Source organism: Salmo salar, chromosome ssa13 (assembly GCF_905237065.1).
Source record: "Salmo salar chromosome ssa13, Ssal_v3.1, whole genome shotgun sequence".
In the NCBI taxonomy this organism is placed as follows: Eukaryota; Metazoa; Chordata; class Actinopteri; order Salmoniformes; family Salmonidae; genus Salmo; species Salmo salar.
The window spans coordinates 33,033,410-33,053,871 of NC_059454.1; the positions used below are offsets into that span (position 1 = coordinate 33,033,410).

The 20,462-nt window shown below is 47.1% G+C and overlaps 1 protein-coding gene across 4 annotated transcripts in view; it reads left to right on the forward strand.

Moving 5' to 3' along the window:
- LOC106566910 (signal peptide, CUB and EGF-like domain-containing protein 3) overlaps positions 1 to 20,462 on the forward strand; it is a 101,785-nt gene that overhangs the window by 68,163 nt on the left and 13,160 nt on the right. For all 4 annotated transcript variants that reach the window (XM_014135494.2, XM_014135495.2, XM_014135496.2 and 1 more), the window contains 4 exons: positions 213 to 329; positions 2,235 to 2,357; positions 17,073 to 17,189; positions 20,212 to 20,334. In XM_014135494.2, the coding sequence (XP_013990969.1) occupies positions 213 to 329; positions 2,235 to 2,357; positions 17,073 to 17,189; positions 20,212 to 20,334 (480 nt within the window). The remainder of the gene's footprint in view (positions 1 to 212; positions 330 to 2,234; positions 2,358 to 17,072; positions 17,190 to 20,211; positions 20,335 to 20,462) is intronic.

Genomic DNA, 20,462 nt, shown 5'->3' on the forward strand with positions numbered 1-20,462 from the left:
CACTTCCCTTGTTCCACACAGGAGCAAACTACTGAAGCAATTTCCTGTCTCTTCTCTCTCTTTGTATTATCCTCTTTGGAACTGCATTGTATAATAGACATCTTTTTAAAAGGATAATGAAAAGCATCCGGTTTTGGTACCAGTTCTACCACCTATAGATCCCGGTGTGTGTGTCTAACTGTGATGTACTGCATGTGTGTTTCTCTCTGCAGAGACGTGTGCAGTGAACAACGGTGGCTGTGACAGCACGTGTCATGACGCGGTGACCGGAGTCCGCTGCAGCTGTCCTGTTGGCTTTACTCTCCAGCCAGACCGCAAGACCTGCAAAGGTAACCTAACACACATACACAAAGCCAGTCTCCCTCTCTCACCTCTCATCCTCTCAAACAGCAACTATCCACCTGTCAATTACATTATCTCCACCCCTTTCACAATGTCAATTATACAGTCTCCCAACCTCTCACATATACAATGAGTTATCACTAGACTTAACCCAGACTTTGTCCTTCATGTTCTAAAGCATAGTATTCTGTCAGTCACCCAAGCTCCACCCTGTTACAGTACCAGTTAAGCCTGTCAATCATTATTTTTCTTCCTAAACTATCCACTCATTCTTTGTAGCGTTTCCTTTTGGTCATTCTTGCTGGTTCCTAAGGTTTTACTGCCACACACACACACACACACACACACACACACACACACACACACACACACACACACACACACACACACACACACACACACACACACACACACACACACACACACACACACACACACACACACACACAGTGGCCTTGGAGAGCAGGGACCTGACACTCTAATCAGAGATGCATTGTGGGCTCGTTGAGGCGTGTAGGACTGCTGATGTCTGGTTCCCCAGTGGCGCCTTGCCACCCTGCTCTGCCTCATCCCCTCTGTCTCATCGGAAGCCTCTGCCTCTGTCACAGCTCTTACATTGGGATGGAGTGGAGAGTTGAGGTCTAATGATGCCAACACTTCAATACTGTATATATTCGAATGACCCTGCTGTTCTGGGTATTGCTTTGGCAGCAAATCCATTTGTCAAGCTACCCATATGTTGTTGCTGTCAAATACAAATAGCTTGATATCCTCACAACTTATCAAAAGCTGTTCTTAATTTATACAAACAAGAGCATGGGAGTAAGAACGGTTTAGATTAGGAGTACATTTCAAGGAGATAATAACAGAGAGAGAGAGAGAAGAGCTCTGTGGAGAAACTCAAGACTGTTGATGCTGCCAAAAAGCCTAGAATAGGAGTCTGCTTCCCCTTCAGTACTCATAACGTTACGCTAACAACTCTGATAAAAGTACATTGGGTTTATTAGTTTGGTTTGAGAGGAAAGAAAAGGAAAACAACCTCAGACAGCACTGGCAAGAGAAAACAGAGGCCCGCTGCGGGCAAGGGACCTCTCAGGGGGTAGAGACGAAGAGAGAGACAGGAGAGAATTATAATTTTATTCAATTTCTGATGCATTTATTTTAACCAGATGATGTACTAAACTGTCCCTCAAGAGACGGATGCTTCATTTACAATGATGATTCAGAGTTAGTCTGATCGAACCTGCCAGGCCAAGTCCCGATCAAAGCCCGGGTGAGCTATATAATGTATTGATTTGTTATTGACGATGAAAGAATGGTCGAGCTGTGGTGGGGCTGTGCTGCTGAGACATAGTTTTCCCCTTGCTGTTTCTGTAAGAGCTGTGATCTATTCTAAACACATACAGACCCAGATCATACCCGTCCCAGATCTAAGGAGAAATCCCTGATGCACTTTCCCTGTGCATCTCTCTCTTCTCTCTCTGGGATGGATCTCCAGTCAGCCGTGTGGATTATCATACTCTACTTAACACCCCGACTGCTCCCAGACTGCTAGGCCCCAGAGTCATCCATCACACATACATATAGCAGCCCTCAAACGCACACCACATCCTTGCCCTCTATCTCTCTCTTCCTCTCTCTTTCTTTCTTTCTTTCTTTCTTTCTTTCTTTCTTTCTTTCTTTCTTTCTTTCTTTCTTTCTTTCTTTCTTTCTTTCTTTCTTTCTTTCTTTCTTTCTTTCTTCTCTCTCTCTCTCTCTCTCTCTCTCTCTCTCTCTCTCTCTCTCTTGCTCTCTCCCCCCACCCTCTCTACTGCACCTTCTCTTGTTCTTTCTCTCTCTTCCTGTCTGTGTGTTGGAGTGAGTTCTCTGCTGTATGTGTTTTCTGTCCTCAGACATTGACGAGTGCCGCCTGAACAATGGGGGATGTGACCACGTGTGTCGGAACACAGTGGGCAGCTTCGAGTGCAGCTGCAAGAAGGGCTACAAGCTGCTGACCAATGAGAGGACTTGCCAAGGTAGGAACCCATCCCTCCAACCAATCATCGGCTACGGCCTGTTCTGTGTGCCCTTCACCTAATGACATAGATTTAGGTGGTTATGAGTTATGCAGGTTGTTTATTCACCCTGTTACTGAGGTGAATGGGAAGGTAATAGAATTGTCGTGATAGTAATAAGTCGTCTTACTCCTCCCTAATTGTTTTGGCTTCAGCTTGCTGAGAGGAGCTGCCAAACCAGGCCTCTCTCTAGCTTGTTTGTTTCTAAGATTCGGTGGTAGCCGTAGTTCAGCGGGAGCCAGGGGAGCCACCCACAGAACAAATAAACAGTTTGCCATGCAGGCCTACTACTACAGGTGTGGAATAAGTGCTCTAAAAAAAAACTCTGGGTCTTGACTTGGGCAAACCATCTCCCTCCCAAACATCTGGCACTGCTGGGAAGAGAAGCCAAGGCAAGAACTATGGAACTATGGAAATTAGTGTATTGATGTGGTCAATCAGAATCAAGGCTGGTACGTATCAGTGACATGCCTTGGGCTCAACATTGAAACACATCATCCTAAACATGCACATCTATGCCAAGTATGGGCATTTAAAGTGTATGCTGTCCAAAGGTACATCAATCTGACTATTTGGGAGGCAGCTCTTTCTCTCCTCATTTGGAATCTATCTAGATAATGAGTCATTTGGCAGATGCTTTTAGCCAAAGAATCTCACATTTAACACAAACAATATGACCCAAGGGAGAATTGAAAACACATCTTTAATGTTCCTATAGCACTTCCCAACAACCAACTCAGTCACATGGTCTTGGGAATATTCCAAGCTGAGAGGAGGAGGGTGATGTTGTGTTGTATGTGAGTGGAGCTACTTGGGAACAGTGTTGAGATTGTTAGGAACAGTTTGTTTTGTCTGCAGAGTAGGGGTGTTGATAAAACTGGCCTACAGTTGAGTGAGGCGTTGTCAAGCCAGCATCCTCAGCGGCACCCCTGTGCTACACCACACCACACCACACCACACCACACTACACTACACTACACTACACCGCACCACACCACACCACACTACACCACACTACACCACACTACACCACACCACACTAGACCACACAACACTACACCACACTACACTACACTGCACCACACCACACCACACCACACTACACTACACCACACCACACCACACTACACTACACCACACTACACTGCACCACACCACACCACACTACACTACACTGCACCACACCACACCACACTACACTACACCACACCACACTACACTGCACCACACCACACTACACTACACCACACCACACTACACTGCACCACACCACACTACACTATACCACACCGCACCACACCACACCACACCACACTACACTGCACCACACCACACCACACTACACTACACCGCACCACACCACACCACACCACACTGCACCGCACCACACTACACTACACTACACCACACCACACTACACCACACCACACCACACCACACTACACTACACCACACTACACTGCACCACACCACACTACACTACACTGCACCGCACCACACCACACTACACCACACTACACCACACCACACTACACTACACCACACTACACTACACTGCACCACACCACACTACACTACACCGCACCACACCACACCACACTACACTACACCACACCACACTAGACTGCACCACACCACACCACACCACACTACACTACACTACACCACACCACACCACACTACACCACACCACACTACACCAAACACACTACACTACACTACACCCACACCACACCACACCACACTACACCAAACTATACCCACACTACACCACACCACACTACACCACACTACACGACACCACACTACACTACACTACACCACACCACACTACACCCACACCCACACCACACCACACCACACTACACAACACCACACTACACCACACCACACCACACTACACTACACTACACCCACACCACACCACACCACACTACACTACACTACACCACACTACACTACACTACACCCACACCACACCACACCACACTACACTACACAACACTACACTACACTACACCAAACTACACCACACCACACTACACCCACACCACACTACACTACACCAAACTACACCCACACCACACCACACCACACTACACCACACCACACTACACCACACTACATCACACTACACCACACAACACTACACTACACTACACCACACTACACCCACACCACACTACACAACACTACACTACACCACACTACACTACACCCACACCACACCACACTACACTACACTGCACCACACCACACCACACTACACTGCACCACACCACACCACACTACACTACACTGCACCGCACCACACCACACCACACCACACTACACTGCACCGCACCACACTACACTACACTACACCACACCACACTACACCACACCACACCACACTACACTACACCGCACCACACCACACTACACTACACTGCACCGCACCACACCACACCACACTACACCACACCACACTACACTACACCACACTACACTACACTGCACCACACCACACTACACTACACCGCACCACACCACACCACACTACACTACACCACACCACACTAGACTGCACCACATCACACTACACTACACTACACCGCACCACACCACACCACACTACACCACACCACACTACACCAAACACACTACACTACACTACACCCACACCACACCACACCACACTACACCAAACTATACCCACACTACACCACACCACACTACACCACACTACACCACACTACACCACACTACACGACACCACACTACACTACACTACACCACACCACACCACACTACACAACACCACACTACACTACACCACACCACACTACACTACACCCACACCACACCACACTACACCACACTACACTACACTACACCCACACCACACCACACCACACCACACTACACTACACAACACTACACTACACTACACCAAACTACACCACACCACACTACACCCACACCACACTACACTACACCAAACTACACCCACACCACACCACACCACACTACACCACACCACACCACACCCGCACCACACCACACTACACCACACTACACTGCACTACACTGCACCACACCACACTACACTACACTACACTACACCCACACCACACCACACCACACTACACTACACTACACTACACTACACCAAACTACACCACACCACACTACACCCACACCACACTACACTACACCAAACTACACCCACACCACAACACACTACACCACACCCCACTACACCACACTACATCACACTACACCACACAACACTACACTACACTACACCACACTACACCCACACCACACTACACAACACCACACTACACTACACCACACTACACTACACTACACCCACACCACACCACACTACACTACACTGCACCACACCACACCACACCACACTACACCGCACCACACCACACTACACTACACCACACTACACTACACTACACTGCACCACACCACACCACACCACACTACACCACACCACACTACACTACACTACACCACACTACGCTACACTGCACCACACCACACCACACCACACTACACCACACTACACCAAACACACTACACTACACTACACTACACCACACTCACACCCACACCACACCACACCACACCACACTACACTACACCAAACTATACCCACACTACACCACACTACACCACACTACACTACACCACACCACACCACACTACACCCACACCCACACCACATCACACCACACTACACTACACCACACCACACTACACTGCACCATACCACACTACACTACACGACACCACACTACACTACACCACACCACACCACACTACACTGCACCACACCACACCACACCACACCACACTACACCACACACCACACTACACAACACCACACTACACTACACCACACTACACTACACCACACTACACTACACTACACCCACACCACACTGCACCACACCACACCACACCACACTACACCACACCGCACCGCACCACACCACACTACACTACACCACACTACACTACACTACACTGCACCACACCACACCACACCACACTACACAACACCACACTACACTACACTACACCACACTACGCTACACTACACTGCACCACACCACACCACACTACACCACACTACACCAAACACACTACACTACACTACACTACACCACACTACACCCACACCACACCACACCACACCACACTACACTACACCAAACTATACCCACACTACACCACACTACACCACACTACACTACACCACACCACACCACACTACACCCACACCCACACCACATCACACCACACTACACTACACCACACCACACTACACTGCACCATACCACACTACACTACACGACACCACACTACACTACACCACACCACACTACACTGCACCACACCACACCACACCACACTACACTACACCGCACCACACCACACTACACTACACCACACTACACTACACCGCACCACACTACACTACACTGCACCACACCACACCACACCACACTACACTACACCACACTACACCACACCGCACCACACCACACTACACCACATCACACTACACCACACTACACCAAACACACTACACTACACTACACTACACCACACTACACCCACACCACACCACACCACACCACACTACACTACACCAAACTATACCCACACTACACCACACCACACCACACCACACCACACTACACTACACCACACCACTACACCCACACCCACACCACACCATACTACACAACACCACACTACACTACACCATACCACACTACACTACACTACACCCACACCACACCACACCACACTACACAACACCACACTACACTACACCACACTACACCCACACCACACTACACTACACTACACCACACTACACTACACTACACCCACACCACACTACACCAAACTACACCACACTACACTACACCACACCACACCACACCACCACACTACACTACACTACACCAAACTACACTACACTACACTACACTACACCACACCACACTACACTACACCATACTACACTACACTACACCACACTACACTACAGTACACTACACTACACTACACTACACTACACTACAGCCCACTACACTACACTACATCACACTACACCCCACTACACTACACCACACTACACTACACCACACCCCACTACACTACACCACAGTACACTATACTACACCCCACTACACTGCACCCCACCACACTACACTACACACTACACTACACTACAGTACACTACACTACAGTACACTACACCACACTACACCACACCACACCACACTACACTACACTACACTGCACTACACCACACAACACTACACTACAGTACACTACACCACACTACACCACACTACACTACACTACACTACACTGCACTACACCACACAACACTACACTACACCACACCACACCACACCACACCACACTACACTACACTACACTACACTGCACTACACCACACAACACTACACTACAGTACACTACACCACACTACACCACACCACACTACACTACACCACACCACACTACACCACACTACACTACACCCCACTACACTACACCACACTACACTAGACTACACCACACTACACTACACCCACACCACACCACACCACACTACACTACACCAAACTACACCACACTACACTACACCACACTACACAACACCACACTACACTACACTACACTACACCACACTACACTACACTACACCCACACCACACCACACCACACTACACTACACCAAACTACAGCACACCACACCACACTACACAACACCACACTACACTACACTACACTACACCACACCACACTACACTACACCATACTACACTACACTACACCACACTAAACTACACTACAGTACACTACACCCCACTACACTACACCCCACTACACTACACTACACCACACTATACTACACTACACCCCACTACACTACACTACACCCCACTACACTACACTACACCCCACTACACTACACTACACCACACTACACTACACCACACCACACCCCACTACACTACACCACAGTACACTACACTACACCCCACTACACTGCACCCCACCACACTACACTACAGTACACTACACTACAGTACACTACACCACACTACACCACACCACACCACACCACACTACACTACACTGCACTACACTACACTGCACTACACCACACAACACTACACTACAGTACACTACACCACACTACACCACACCACTCTACACTACACTACACTACACCCCACTACACTACACCCCACTACACTACACTACACCCCACTACACTACACTACACCCCACTACACTACACTACACTACACCACACCCCACTACACTACACTACACCACAGTACACTACACCACACCACACTACACTACACCACACCACACTACACCACACTACACTACACCCCACTACACTACACCACACTACACTAGACTACACCACACTACACTACACCCACACCACACCACACCACACTACACTACACCAAACTACACCACACTACACTACACCACACTACACAACACCACACTACACTACACTACACTACACCACACTACACTACACTACACCCACACCACACCACACCACACTACACTACACCAAACTACACCACACCACACTACACAACACCACACTACACTACACTACACTACACCACACCACACTACACTACACCATACTACACTACACTACACCACACTAAACTACACTACAGTACACTACACCCCACTACACTACACCCCACTACACTACACTACACCACACTATACTACACTACACCCCACTACACTACACTACACCCCACTACACTACACTACACCCCACTACACTACACTACACCACACTACACTACACCACACCCCACTACACTACACTACACCACAGTACACTACACTACACCCCACTACACTGCACCCCACCACACTACACTACAGTACACTACACTACAGTACACTACACCACACTACACCACACCACACCACACCACACTACACTACACTGCACTACACTACACTGCACTACACCACACAACACTACACTACAGTACACTACACCACACTACACCACACCACTCTACACTACACTACACTACACCCCACTACACTACACCCCACTACACTACACTACACCCCACTACACTACACTACACCCCACTACACTACACTACACTACACCACACCCCACTACACTACACTACACCACAGTACACTACACTACACCCCACTACACTGCACCCCACCACACTACACTACACACTACACTACACTACACTACAGTACACTACACTACACTACACCAAACTACACCACACCACACTACACCCACACCACACTACACTACACCAAACTACACCCACACCACAACACACTACACCACACCCCACTACACCACACTACATCACACTACACCACACAACACTACACTACACTACACCACACTACACCCACACCACACTACACAACACCACACTACACTACACCACACTACACTACACTACACCCACACCACACCACACTACACTACACTGCACCACACCACACCACACTACACCACACCGCACCGCACCACACCACACTACACTACACCACACTACACTACACTACACTGCACCACACCACACCACACCACACTACACCACACCACACTACACTACACTACACCACACTACGCTACACTACACTGCACCACACCACACCACACCACACTACACCACACTACACCAAACACACTACACTACACTACACTACACCACACTACACCCACACCACACCACACCACACCACACTACACTACACCAAACTATACCCACACTACACCACACTACACCACACTACACTACACCACACCACACCACACTACACCCACACCCACACCACATCACACCACACTACACTACACCACACCACACTACACTGCACCATACCACACTACACTACACGACACCACACTACACTACACCACACCACACCACACTACACTGCACCACACCACACCACACCACACCACACTACACTACACCGCACCACACCACACTACACTACACCACACTACACTACACCGCACCACACTACACTACACTGCACCACACCACACCACACCACACTACACTACACCACACCACACTACACCACACCGCACCACACCACACTACACCACATCACACTACACCACACTACACCAAACACACTACACTACACTACACTACACCACACTACACCCACACCACACCACACTACACTACACCAAACTATACCCACACTACACCACACCACACCACACCACACTACACTACACCACACCACTACACCCACACCCACACCACACCACACTACACAACACCACACTACACTACACCATACCACACTACACTACACTACACCCACACCACACCACACCACACTACACAACACCACACTACACTACACCACACTACACCCACACCACACTACACTACACTACACCACACTACACTACACTACACCCACACCACACTACACCAAACTACACCACACTACACTACACCACACCACACCACACCACCACACTACACTACACCAAACTACACCACACTACACTACACCACACCACACTACACAACACCACACTACACTACACTACACCACACCACACTACACTACACCATACTACACTACACTACACCACACTACACTACAGTACACTACACTACACCCCACTACACTACACTACATCACACTACACCCCACTACACTACACTACACTACACCACACTACACTACACCACACCCCACTACACTACACCACAGTACACTATACTACACCCCACTACACTGCACCCCACCACACTACACTACACACTACACTACACTACAGTACACTACACTACAGTACACTACACCACACTACACCACACCACACCACACTACACTACACTACACTGCACTACACCACACAACACTACACTACAGTACACTACACCACACTACACCACACTACACTACACTACACTACACTGCACTACACCACACAACACTACACTACACCACACCACACCACACCACACTACACTACACTACACTACACTGCACTACACCACACAACACTACACTACAGTACACTACACCACACTACACCACACCACACTTCACTACACCACACCACACTACACCACACTACACTACACCCCACTACACTACACCACACTACACTAGACTACACCACACTACACTACACCCACACCACACCACACCACACTACACTACACCAAACTACACCACACTACACTACACCACACTACACAACACCACACTACACTACACTACACTACACCACACTACACTACACTACACCCACACCACACCACACCACACTACACTACACCAAACTACACCACACCACACCACACTACACAACACCACACTACACTACACTACACTACACCACACCACACTACACTACACCATACTACACTACACTACACCACACTAAACTACACTACAGTACACTACACCCCACTACACTACACTACACCCCACTACACTACACTACACCACACTATACTACACTACACCCCACTACACTACACTACACCCCACTACACTACACTACACCCCACTACACTACACTACACCACACTACACTACACCACACCCCACTACACTACACTACACCACAGTACACTACACTACACCCCACTACACTGCACCCCACCACACTACACTACAGTACACTACACTACAGTACACTACACCACACTACACCACACCACACCACACCACACTACACTACACTGCACTACACTACACTGCACTACACCACACAACACTACACTACAGTACACTACACCACACTACACCACACCACTCTACACTACACTACACTACACTACACTACACCCCACTACACTTTACCCCACTACACTACACTACACCCCACTACACTACACTACACCCCACTACACTACACTACACTACACCACACCCCACTACACTACACTACACCACAGTACACTACACTACACCCCACTACACTGCACCCCACCACACTACACTACACTACACTACACTACAGTACACTACACTACAGTACAGTACAGTACACTACAGTACAGTACACTACACCACACCACACTACACCACACCACACCACACCACACTACACTACACTACAGTACACTACACTGCACTACACCACGCAACACTACACTACAGTACACTACACCACACTACACCACACCACACTACACTACACCACACCACACTACACCACAGTACACTACACTGCATCCCACCACACTACACTACACCACACCACACCACACTACACTACACCACACCACACCACACTGCACTACACTACACTACACTACACTACACTACACCACACTACACTTCACTATGTGCCAGCAGCATACCACCCTGCATACCACTGCTGGCTTGCTTCTGAAGCTAAGCAGGGTTGGTCCTGGATCAGAGACCAGATGCTGCTGGAAGTATTGTTGGACGGCCAGTAGGAGGCCCCCTTTCCTCTGGTCTAAAAAATATCCCAATGACCCAGGGATGTGATTGGGGACACTGCCCTGTGTATGGTGCTGTCTTTCAGATGGGATGTTAAACGGGTGTCCTGACTCTCTGAGGTCATTAAAGATCCCATTGCACTTATCGTAAGAGTAGGGGTGTTAACCCCGGTGTCCTGGCTAAATTCCCAATCTGGCCCTCATACCATCATGGCCACCTAATCATCCCCAGCTTCCAATTGGCGCATTCATCCCCCTCCTCTCCCCTGTAACTATTCCCCAGGTTGTTGCTGTAAATGAGAATGTGTTCTCAGTCAACTTACCTGGTTAAATAAAAACACTACACCTATACTACACCACAGTACACCATGCTGCACACTCATCTGTCTAGTCTACTCTTCCTCATGCTCCTATCCCTATCTCTCCCTTGCTCCCTGCCAACTGAAAAGAAGTAGAGAGAGCATGCCCAACAATAAAAGCTTAATTTCTCTAAATTGCTCTCAGGTTGGTGCAGCTGGTAGGGTAATTCTGGGTGTTTTCTACATGTAGGTGGCAGACTGACTGACTGGGCCATGGAAGGGAGCCATAGGTTTCAGCAGGTCTATAGTGTGATTCTAGTTGACTGCTGGCTTTCCAGTGCTCTGACTCCTCCCCTCCCCCTCCTATTTTTAATTAGATGTTTTGACCTTCAGGATATCATGTTTAGGTAGTCCCACATGACCGTACAGTATTTCCATGACAGGCAGCTGCCTAGGAACCTCAGGGTTTTCAGCCCAGCACCAACCACTTGGCTTTTGCTCAATGACAGTGACGTCTTATATGCAGCAGACAGATAGCAGACAAAACATCACACCACCACAAGCACTACAGAGTATCACAGCTGAACAGGCTTATGGGTGAATATACTGCTTGGACATTTTTATCTTAGCTGTGTTTTTGAGTGGACAATGTCCTAAGATCAACAGCAATATACTCATTCTTAGTTAAGCGGTGTGTGGTCAGCACTTTCCCAGACCTCGCTGGGTGACTGGAGCAGGATCTATATCCCAGCTTGCTGAGATCTGGCCTGGCTGGGTGACTGGAGCAGGATCTATATCCCAGCTAGCTGAGAGCTGGCCTGGCTGGGTGACTGGAGCAGGATCTATATCCCAGCTAGCTGAGATCTGGCCTGGCTGGGTGACTGGAGCAGGATCTATATCCCAGTTAGCTGAGATCTGGCCTGGCTGGCCATTATTATTGGGAAGTTTGGGGTGCAAAAAGGAAGAAGGAAATGTGGTGGGCATGAAGCCAAATAACACTCATCTACCCACTTAAAGCCAGTGCCACGAGTGAATGAAAGAGCTAGAAACTCAATCATAATAAGTCCTGCCTTATCAGAGATGTGGCTGTGCTGTAACATTCTGTAAAAAAAAGAACCTAGTACAGTACAGAAAGTGCATAGTACAGTGTTGGGATATATAAACTGAACTTCACAACCTTTTATCTTGGTTTGAACAGTCAGTGTTTCCCAGCTGACGGCGGACCACGCGTGGCCCATCAATCAAGACGTGACATGTCTGGCCCGGCCAGGTCCAGGGCCTGGAGGCATTCCTTACCCCTTCCTGCCCCCTGTCCTCCCCCATCCCCTGCTGATCCCAATGAGGGCATGGTGGGAGTGCCCTTATCAGATCCTATTAGGTCTCCCTCAGAAGGAGCATCACTGATAAAGGCCTTATCTACTCTGTATAAACAGCCTCGGCCAGGCATTGTTTCACCGTTCTATTGTTGTAACATTTATTTGTTCTGAAGGATTGTTATTTTGTGTAACTGAGGGGGGAAGAGGAGGTGATGGGGTGAGTCGTAGGCCAGTCTGGGACACTGTGAGTCTGCGACGGAGGAGGATTGTCGAAAGAAACCTGTGGCCTTAGCTTTTTTTGTTTTCATCTTTCTCTTTCAATCTTACACTGTAGGGGCGATATGCTTGGCACCCCATAAATAACACTTACAGAAATGTGAGATTGTTCAGATTGAAGGGCAAGACGAGGGTGTTTCTGTCTGTATTCTATTCATAAACAGCAGCCACTGTTCTTTCAGTGTGTCCCTCATCTCTGGTCCCGTGTCCCCTTGCACGTACATGGGCCTCTAGCCCTGCCAATCCCCGCATACCTCACCGTACCTGCTGGTAAACAACGACCATAGTCCCAGGCATCCTGACACATCCAAGCCCATCGCTTGCTTTGTACAGTGCAGTACAATACACCGTTGCAGGTTGCTTCTTCCCATTGAATCCTATTGATCAGAGATGAGTAGAGTATGTCCCAGCAGCAAAGCATGTCCCCAGTCAACACCAGTGCTGAGATGGTGGCTAGCATCCCAATATCCCAGAAGAGTGCCTTCAAACAAAACAAATGATTCTAGTTCATTTCTATTTTTGACTTTGGAGTTGAGAGCTCAGTAAAAGTTAGCTTTATTTAGCCCCAAAATAATAAACCAATGTGGTTATACATAAAATGAATCGCTCAGCATCTCTCATTTCTCAGTGGCCCAGTGTAAAACAATAACACTATAAGATTCCATTCAGGTTATTGTGAAAGAGTTCACAAAGTGAACATAGTGGGGATGACTTCCACTTCTTTAGCTGGATGAATATCTACTCTTTATGCCAAGTTGCCTTTTAGGGGTTTTTGAAACTTTCGACATCACCCTGTGTTCCTCCTGAAGTACTGAAGACACCCTGTCTACTCTTTTGAAAGCTGATCACTTAATAGTTGTTTAATCTCAACCCAATCCCACGTCTTTGGTTGGAGGTATTCTCACAAGAGGCTTGCCAAAACTCCTTGGCTGTGTCTCAAATAGCACCCTATTCCCCATATAATGGCGCCCTATGGGCTCTGGTCAAAAGTACTGCAATAAATAGGAAATGGTGTGCCATTTGTGACGCATCCCTAGACTAGTAACTTCTCTCTCTATGCTGGACAGAGTTCAATGGTATAAGGGATTACGTCTCAAATATGAACATTTGGGGATGTCCACTGTGCTAGAAGGTAAAAAGAGAAAGAAAATGCCCTATATTGCAGCTGACAAAGTCAATATCTTCCTTCTTGTTCTTGGTAACCCAGTATTTTTTAGCTTTAGCAGTATTCCTATAATTGCCATGTAATGTATACTATCAAACCATTATCATCTTTTTGATGTTGGGCTGACAGTGCCTTAGAGCCAGGTAAGACAAAGTTCAGGATGGGGAGAATATAGACTATGAAATGCCTGGGAACCTCCCTACATTTTCTATCCTTTTCAATTTAGCCAATTAAATTTCCAGTAAAGATGTAACTAGGCCCTGTTCTCTCCAGTTCCCAGCTCTCTTCTCTGTAGACGCTGTCTGGACTTGACATATGTAATTGCTGACATTTAAACATTGGATAGTAGGCTACCGAACCCAAATGTCCTCCACCTTATTATTTTAATGTTCTCAGCCAGGGCTCCATTTTTATTCACAGGCATGGAGAGTGATATCAGAGGTACATTTATGAGAGTCCAGTGGTGTTCCAATTATCTGATAAAGTCCGGCAGGGAATAAGGATAGAGGAAGTAACAACAGACAGGAAGTTATTCTCGTGCACCCAGTGCAAGGTGGTGGACCTGGGGTCAGGGTCAGGGAAGATGGCTGGTGAGATTCTTTTGATTGACAGATTCATGACCCCTCTCTGGTCTCACGTTTCAGCACATTCCTAGATAAGCAGGACTGCTTCTCAGACAAATGATTTCCACTTGGCTTCAGAACACAATAATAAGACATTTGAGATAGTGAGTTTCATTAAATGGTTATTTTCAATTTTTTTATGGAAGAAACAGTGGTATAGTGAAATGATTGACAGGTAACTTGGGAATTGAAAAATGGCCCAAAGCTCCTGTTATCAGTAGGTGAAACAGTCTTGCTACTGCTCAGACTGGCAACCAATGTCTCATACCAAACAATATGGTATTCAATTTAAAAAACATTATTTATTTATTTTGCTGTGTCCCATTGCAATTTATTTCTAATCCAAGTCGTCATATATATATATATATATATATATATATTTTCTATTATAAAATCTCAAATGAGTTTTGAGAAGTTGTGTAAGTGAATAATGTGAACTTATACCTGTCTCTCTGTATATTCCCCTCTTCCCAGACATTGACGAGTGTTCTTTTGACCGGACGTGTGACCATTCCTGCGTCAACTCCCCTGGCAGCTTCCAGTGCTTCTGTCATAAAGGCTATGTTCTCTACGGTCTGGCACATTGTGGAGGTGAGGTGACACTTATTCCCCCTCTCCACGTGTCTGTACACCATTATTCACACAGTCCACCTCACTTTCTCTAGAAACCACACCTGCCTGCTAAGTTATCCATAATAACTTGAATCTTCATGATCATTACTTCAGCTAGCTTCTATAGCAACTTGTTTTTTTTGTAGCCTGTTTGGATGGCTCCCTAGTTCACATTGCTTAACCAGACCAGTCAAGTCTAATGCTAGCAACCCCGAGGTGAAGGAAGACTTTTTGTGACAGTAGCACATATGACTCCACCTGTGTCACTAAACAAACAATTATTGTAAGAGTTATGTGCTTGATGCTGTGGTAAAGTCCAGTGTGGTAGAAATAAAGGAGGCAGTCTCGTGTTCCAGGTGGCTGGCGTGTGCCAGATCTGCAGGGCAGAGAGAGAGGGGGGCCCGTTTGAGCGCATCAGGCTGTTTCAGCGGCCCTTTCATGGTCTGTGTATCACAACTCTGAATCTGCTGCCGTCTCCAGAGTCTGAGGGCCTCTCAGAGGAGGTGTAGGTTAGAAAGAGAGAGAGAGAGAGCCTATAGACACACACAAAACACATTGCAATTATTTCTTCTCCATTCTTGTTCGTTTTGACAAGTCTACCAAGGCAGGCATGTTATGATAGCATATTTCCAGGACATGGAATGTAGTAATATGTGTGAGTGAGAGGGATGGAGAGGGCAGGAAAATTACCTGGCATAAGTGTATCTGTGTGCCATTGTAGAGTCCTCCTAATGATGAATGACTCTTCCCTCCCTCTTCTCTCCCATCAGAACTGTTAGATAACCCTGAGATTTATGTTGCTTCCCATGCACCTCCTCTTCTTCAGCAGTGACCAAGGTTGTGTTATTCCCCGCCGTAGCTTATCAGTTGAAACATAGCTCCCAAACACTCCAGAGACTGCTGCTCAGTGCTTAACAATGGACTCACCCCAAACAACCCCTATAAGGTCAGTGACCTGCTGTCAAGGAAAGTGTGGAGGCCTGTCATCACTGGCTTCAGCTGACATCTGAGAGAGACTTCCCCAACTGAGACATTCTCCTCCAAGCCATTACAAAAACATCACGTTGGAGTTGCACTGTGTGTGTTAAAGTGAGAGGCATGATATGAGGTGGCACGCTAGCTACAGAGTTGATAGATGTTACTGTCTGGTACATGATAAATCCATCTGAATGAATCAATATGTTGTTTACATAAAACCAAGTTGATATTTGATCACTAAGATACAATTTATATACATGTTCTATTTGACTCGGTTACAATCACGTGATAAGTATTGAGTAGACTAATGAAGACAAGAAAGGTCCCAAAGAACCTATCTTTGAGACAAGGTACCCCATTATAGCTAACAGCCCTAGATCAATGCTGTACAGCCCACGATCAATGCTCTACAGACGTGGTGCTGTCTGTCTACTGTTGACCTTCACAGTCAAACTGTGATTAGCCTATTCTATAGCCTCTCAGTCTCACCGGAGTTTGGGGCAGGAGAATGTGTGTCTGCGTGTCGGGGAGATGACAGGTATTGATGTCTATTGAAGAAAGCAAGAGCCGCCGGCTGAGCTAGCTGATTTTCATATTTCTTTTTGTTCCCCCCCTGGAATTGGAGTAATGCCTTCGACACCAGCGGATGATAGCAGCCACATACAATTGTCAGCATGCATGCCAATCTGAAAGTGTTTTACTTCTCTCTTTGACTCTCCCCCCTTATGTTCCCGTCCTACATTGGCCTCTGGGATACATGAGTTGATTTCCTCTGAGGATGCAGAAACAGAAACAGACAGAGCTAGCTCTAGAGATGTCTTGATAAAAGCATACTCAAAGTCTATTCACATTTCAAGCTTGAGAAGAATAAGAGGAAAAAATAAACTTTGCTTGGCATGGAGAAGTGATTCTCTCTCCATCTCCCGCTCTCTATTATTTAAATGGAGTTCTTCAACATGAAGGTTAGACTTCAGACGAGTTGTTTGACAGACGGATGCATCTCCTTTGCATTGAGCGGAGCTGGCAACTCAACACCAGCCAAACACTCTTGATGAAGTCATCATCTCCATGGCAGGACAGAGCACTGGAGGCTCGCAGGCTGTTTTTATTCACGCTGTACAGAACAGGGAGGAACAGTTTCTATCTGCAGGCCACATCATCAATCACTGTCATTATCTGTGTTCCTCTGCTGGTGTCCCTGTCACTTAGCCTGGCTGAGCGCTCAGCCCCGAGCCACACTGCCTTGCCTTGTCCCCCTCATCACACTAATAAAGTCATTTTCTGTCTGGGTTCCTAGGCAACCTCCATCTGGTTCCTGTATGGTTTGAGTGGTTTTGGTTTCTATGTGTTAAAAAGTGATTATAATTTACTCCTATTTGGCTCTGCGAAGTCCCTCCAAATGTTCTTCTTCCCAAAGAGAGTGAGCTTTGGGGGAAGAGAAGTTGAGGTTTCGACTAAGGGGAAATGCAGAGCAGTGATATCACATGCCCTGGATTAGACTTCAAATGAGCAATCAGCCTGGTTTACCAAAACACACATTCGTCTTCTGTAGTAGTGATCACTGACAGTAGAATTGACTTCACAGAAACTCTGTTCATTTGCAGCTGTCAGAACACATTCTCGTTTGTTTCTTTCAATTATTCTCTCTCATCTATCATGATAGCTCAGTTATATTGATGTTATTTCTTCTCTTGCAACCAGGTTTACTGAGTGAGTGAGTGAGTGAGTGAGTGAGTGAGTGAGTGAGTGAGTGAGTGAGTGAGTGAGTGAGTGAGTGAGTGAGTGAGTGAGTGAGTGTGCATATGTCTATGCGTTTGGTGTGTTTTGGAATCCACTCATATGAGTGTGGGACAGCAGGTAGCCTAGCGTTTAAGAGTATTGTGTCAGTAACTGAAAGGTTGATGGTTTGAAATCCTGAGCTGACTAGGTGAGTGTCTGGATAAGTGTCTGCTAAAATGTAAAAGAGTGTATTAGACTCTGTGTCTAGACATACATGGTCATAACTGTCTTCTTCCCTTTGCAGATATTGATGAGTGCAGTATAAACCGCGGTGGCTGTAAATATGGCTGTGTAAACACTCTGGGCAGCTACGAGTGTACCTGTCCACCTGGATACAAGCTTCACTGGAACAAGAAGGACTGCATTGGTATGTAGCAACACTGCCACCCAGTGGTCAGAAGATTGAAACATACATTGTGGTTTGGTTCCAAGTCATGGAAATGATGGTCAATCAATCAATCAATCAAATGTATTTATGAAGCCCTTTTTACATCA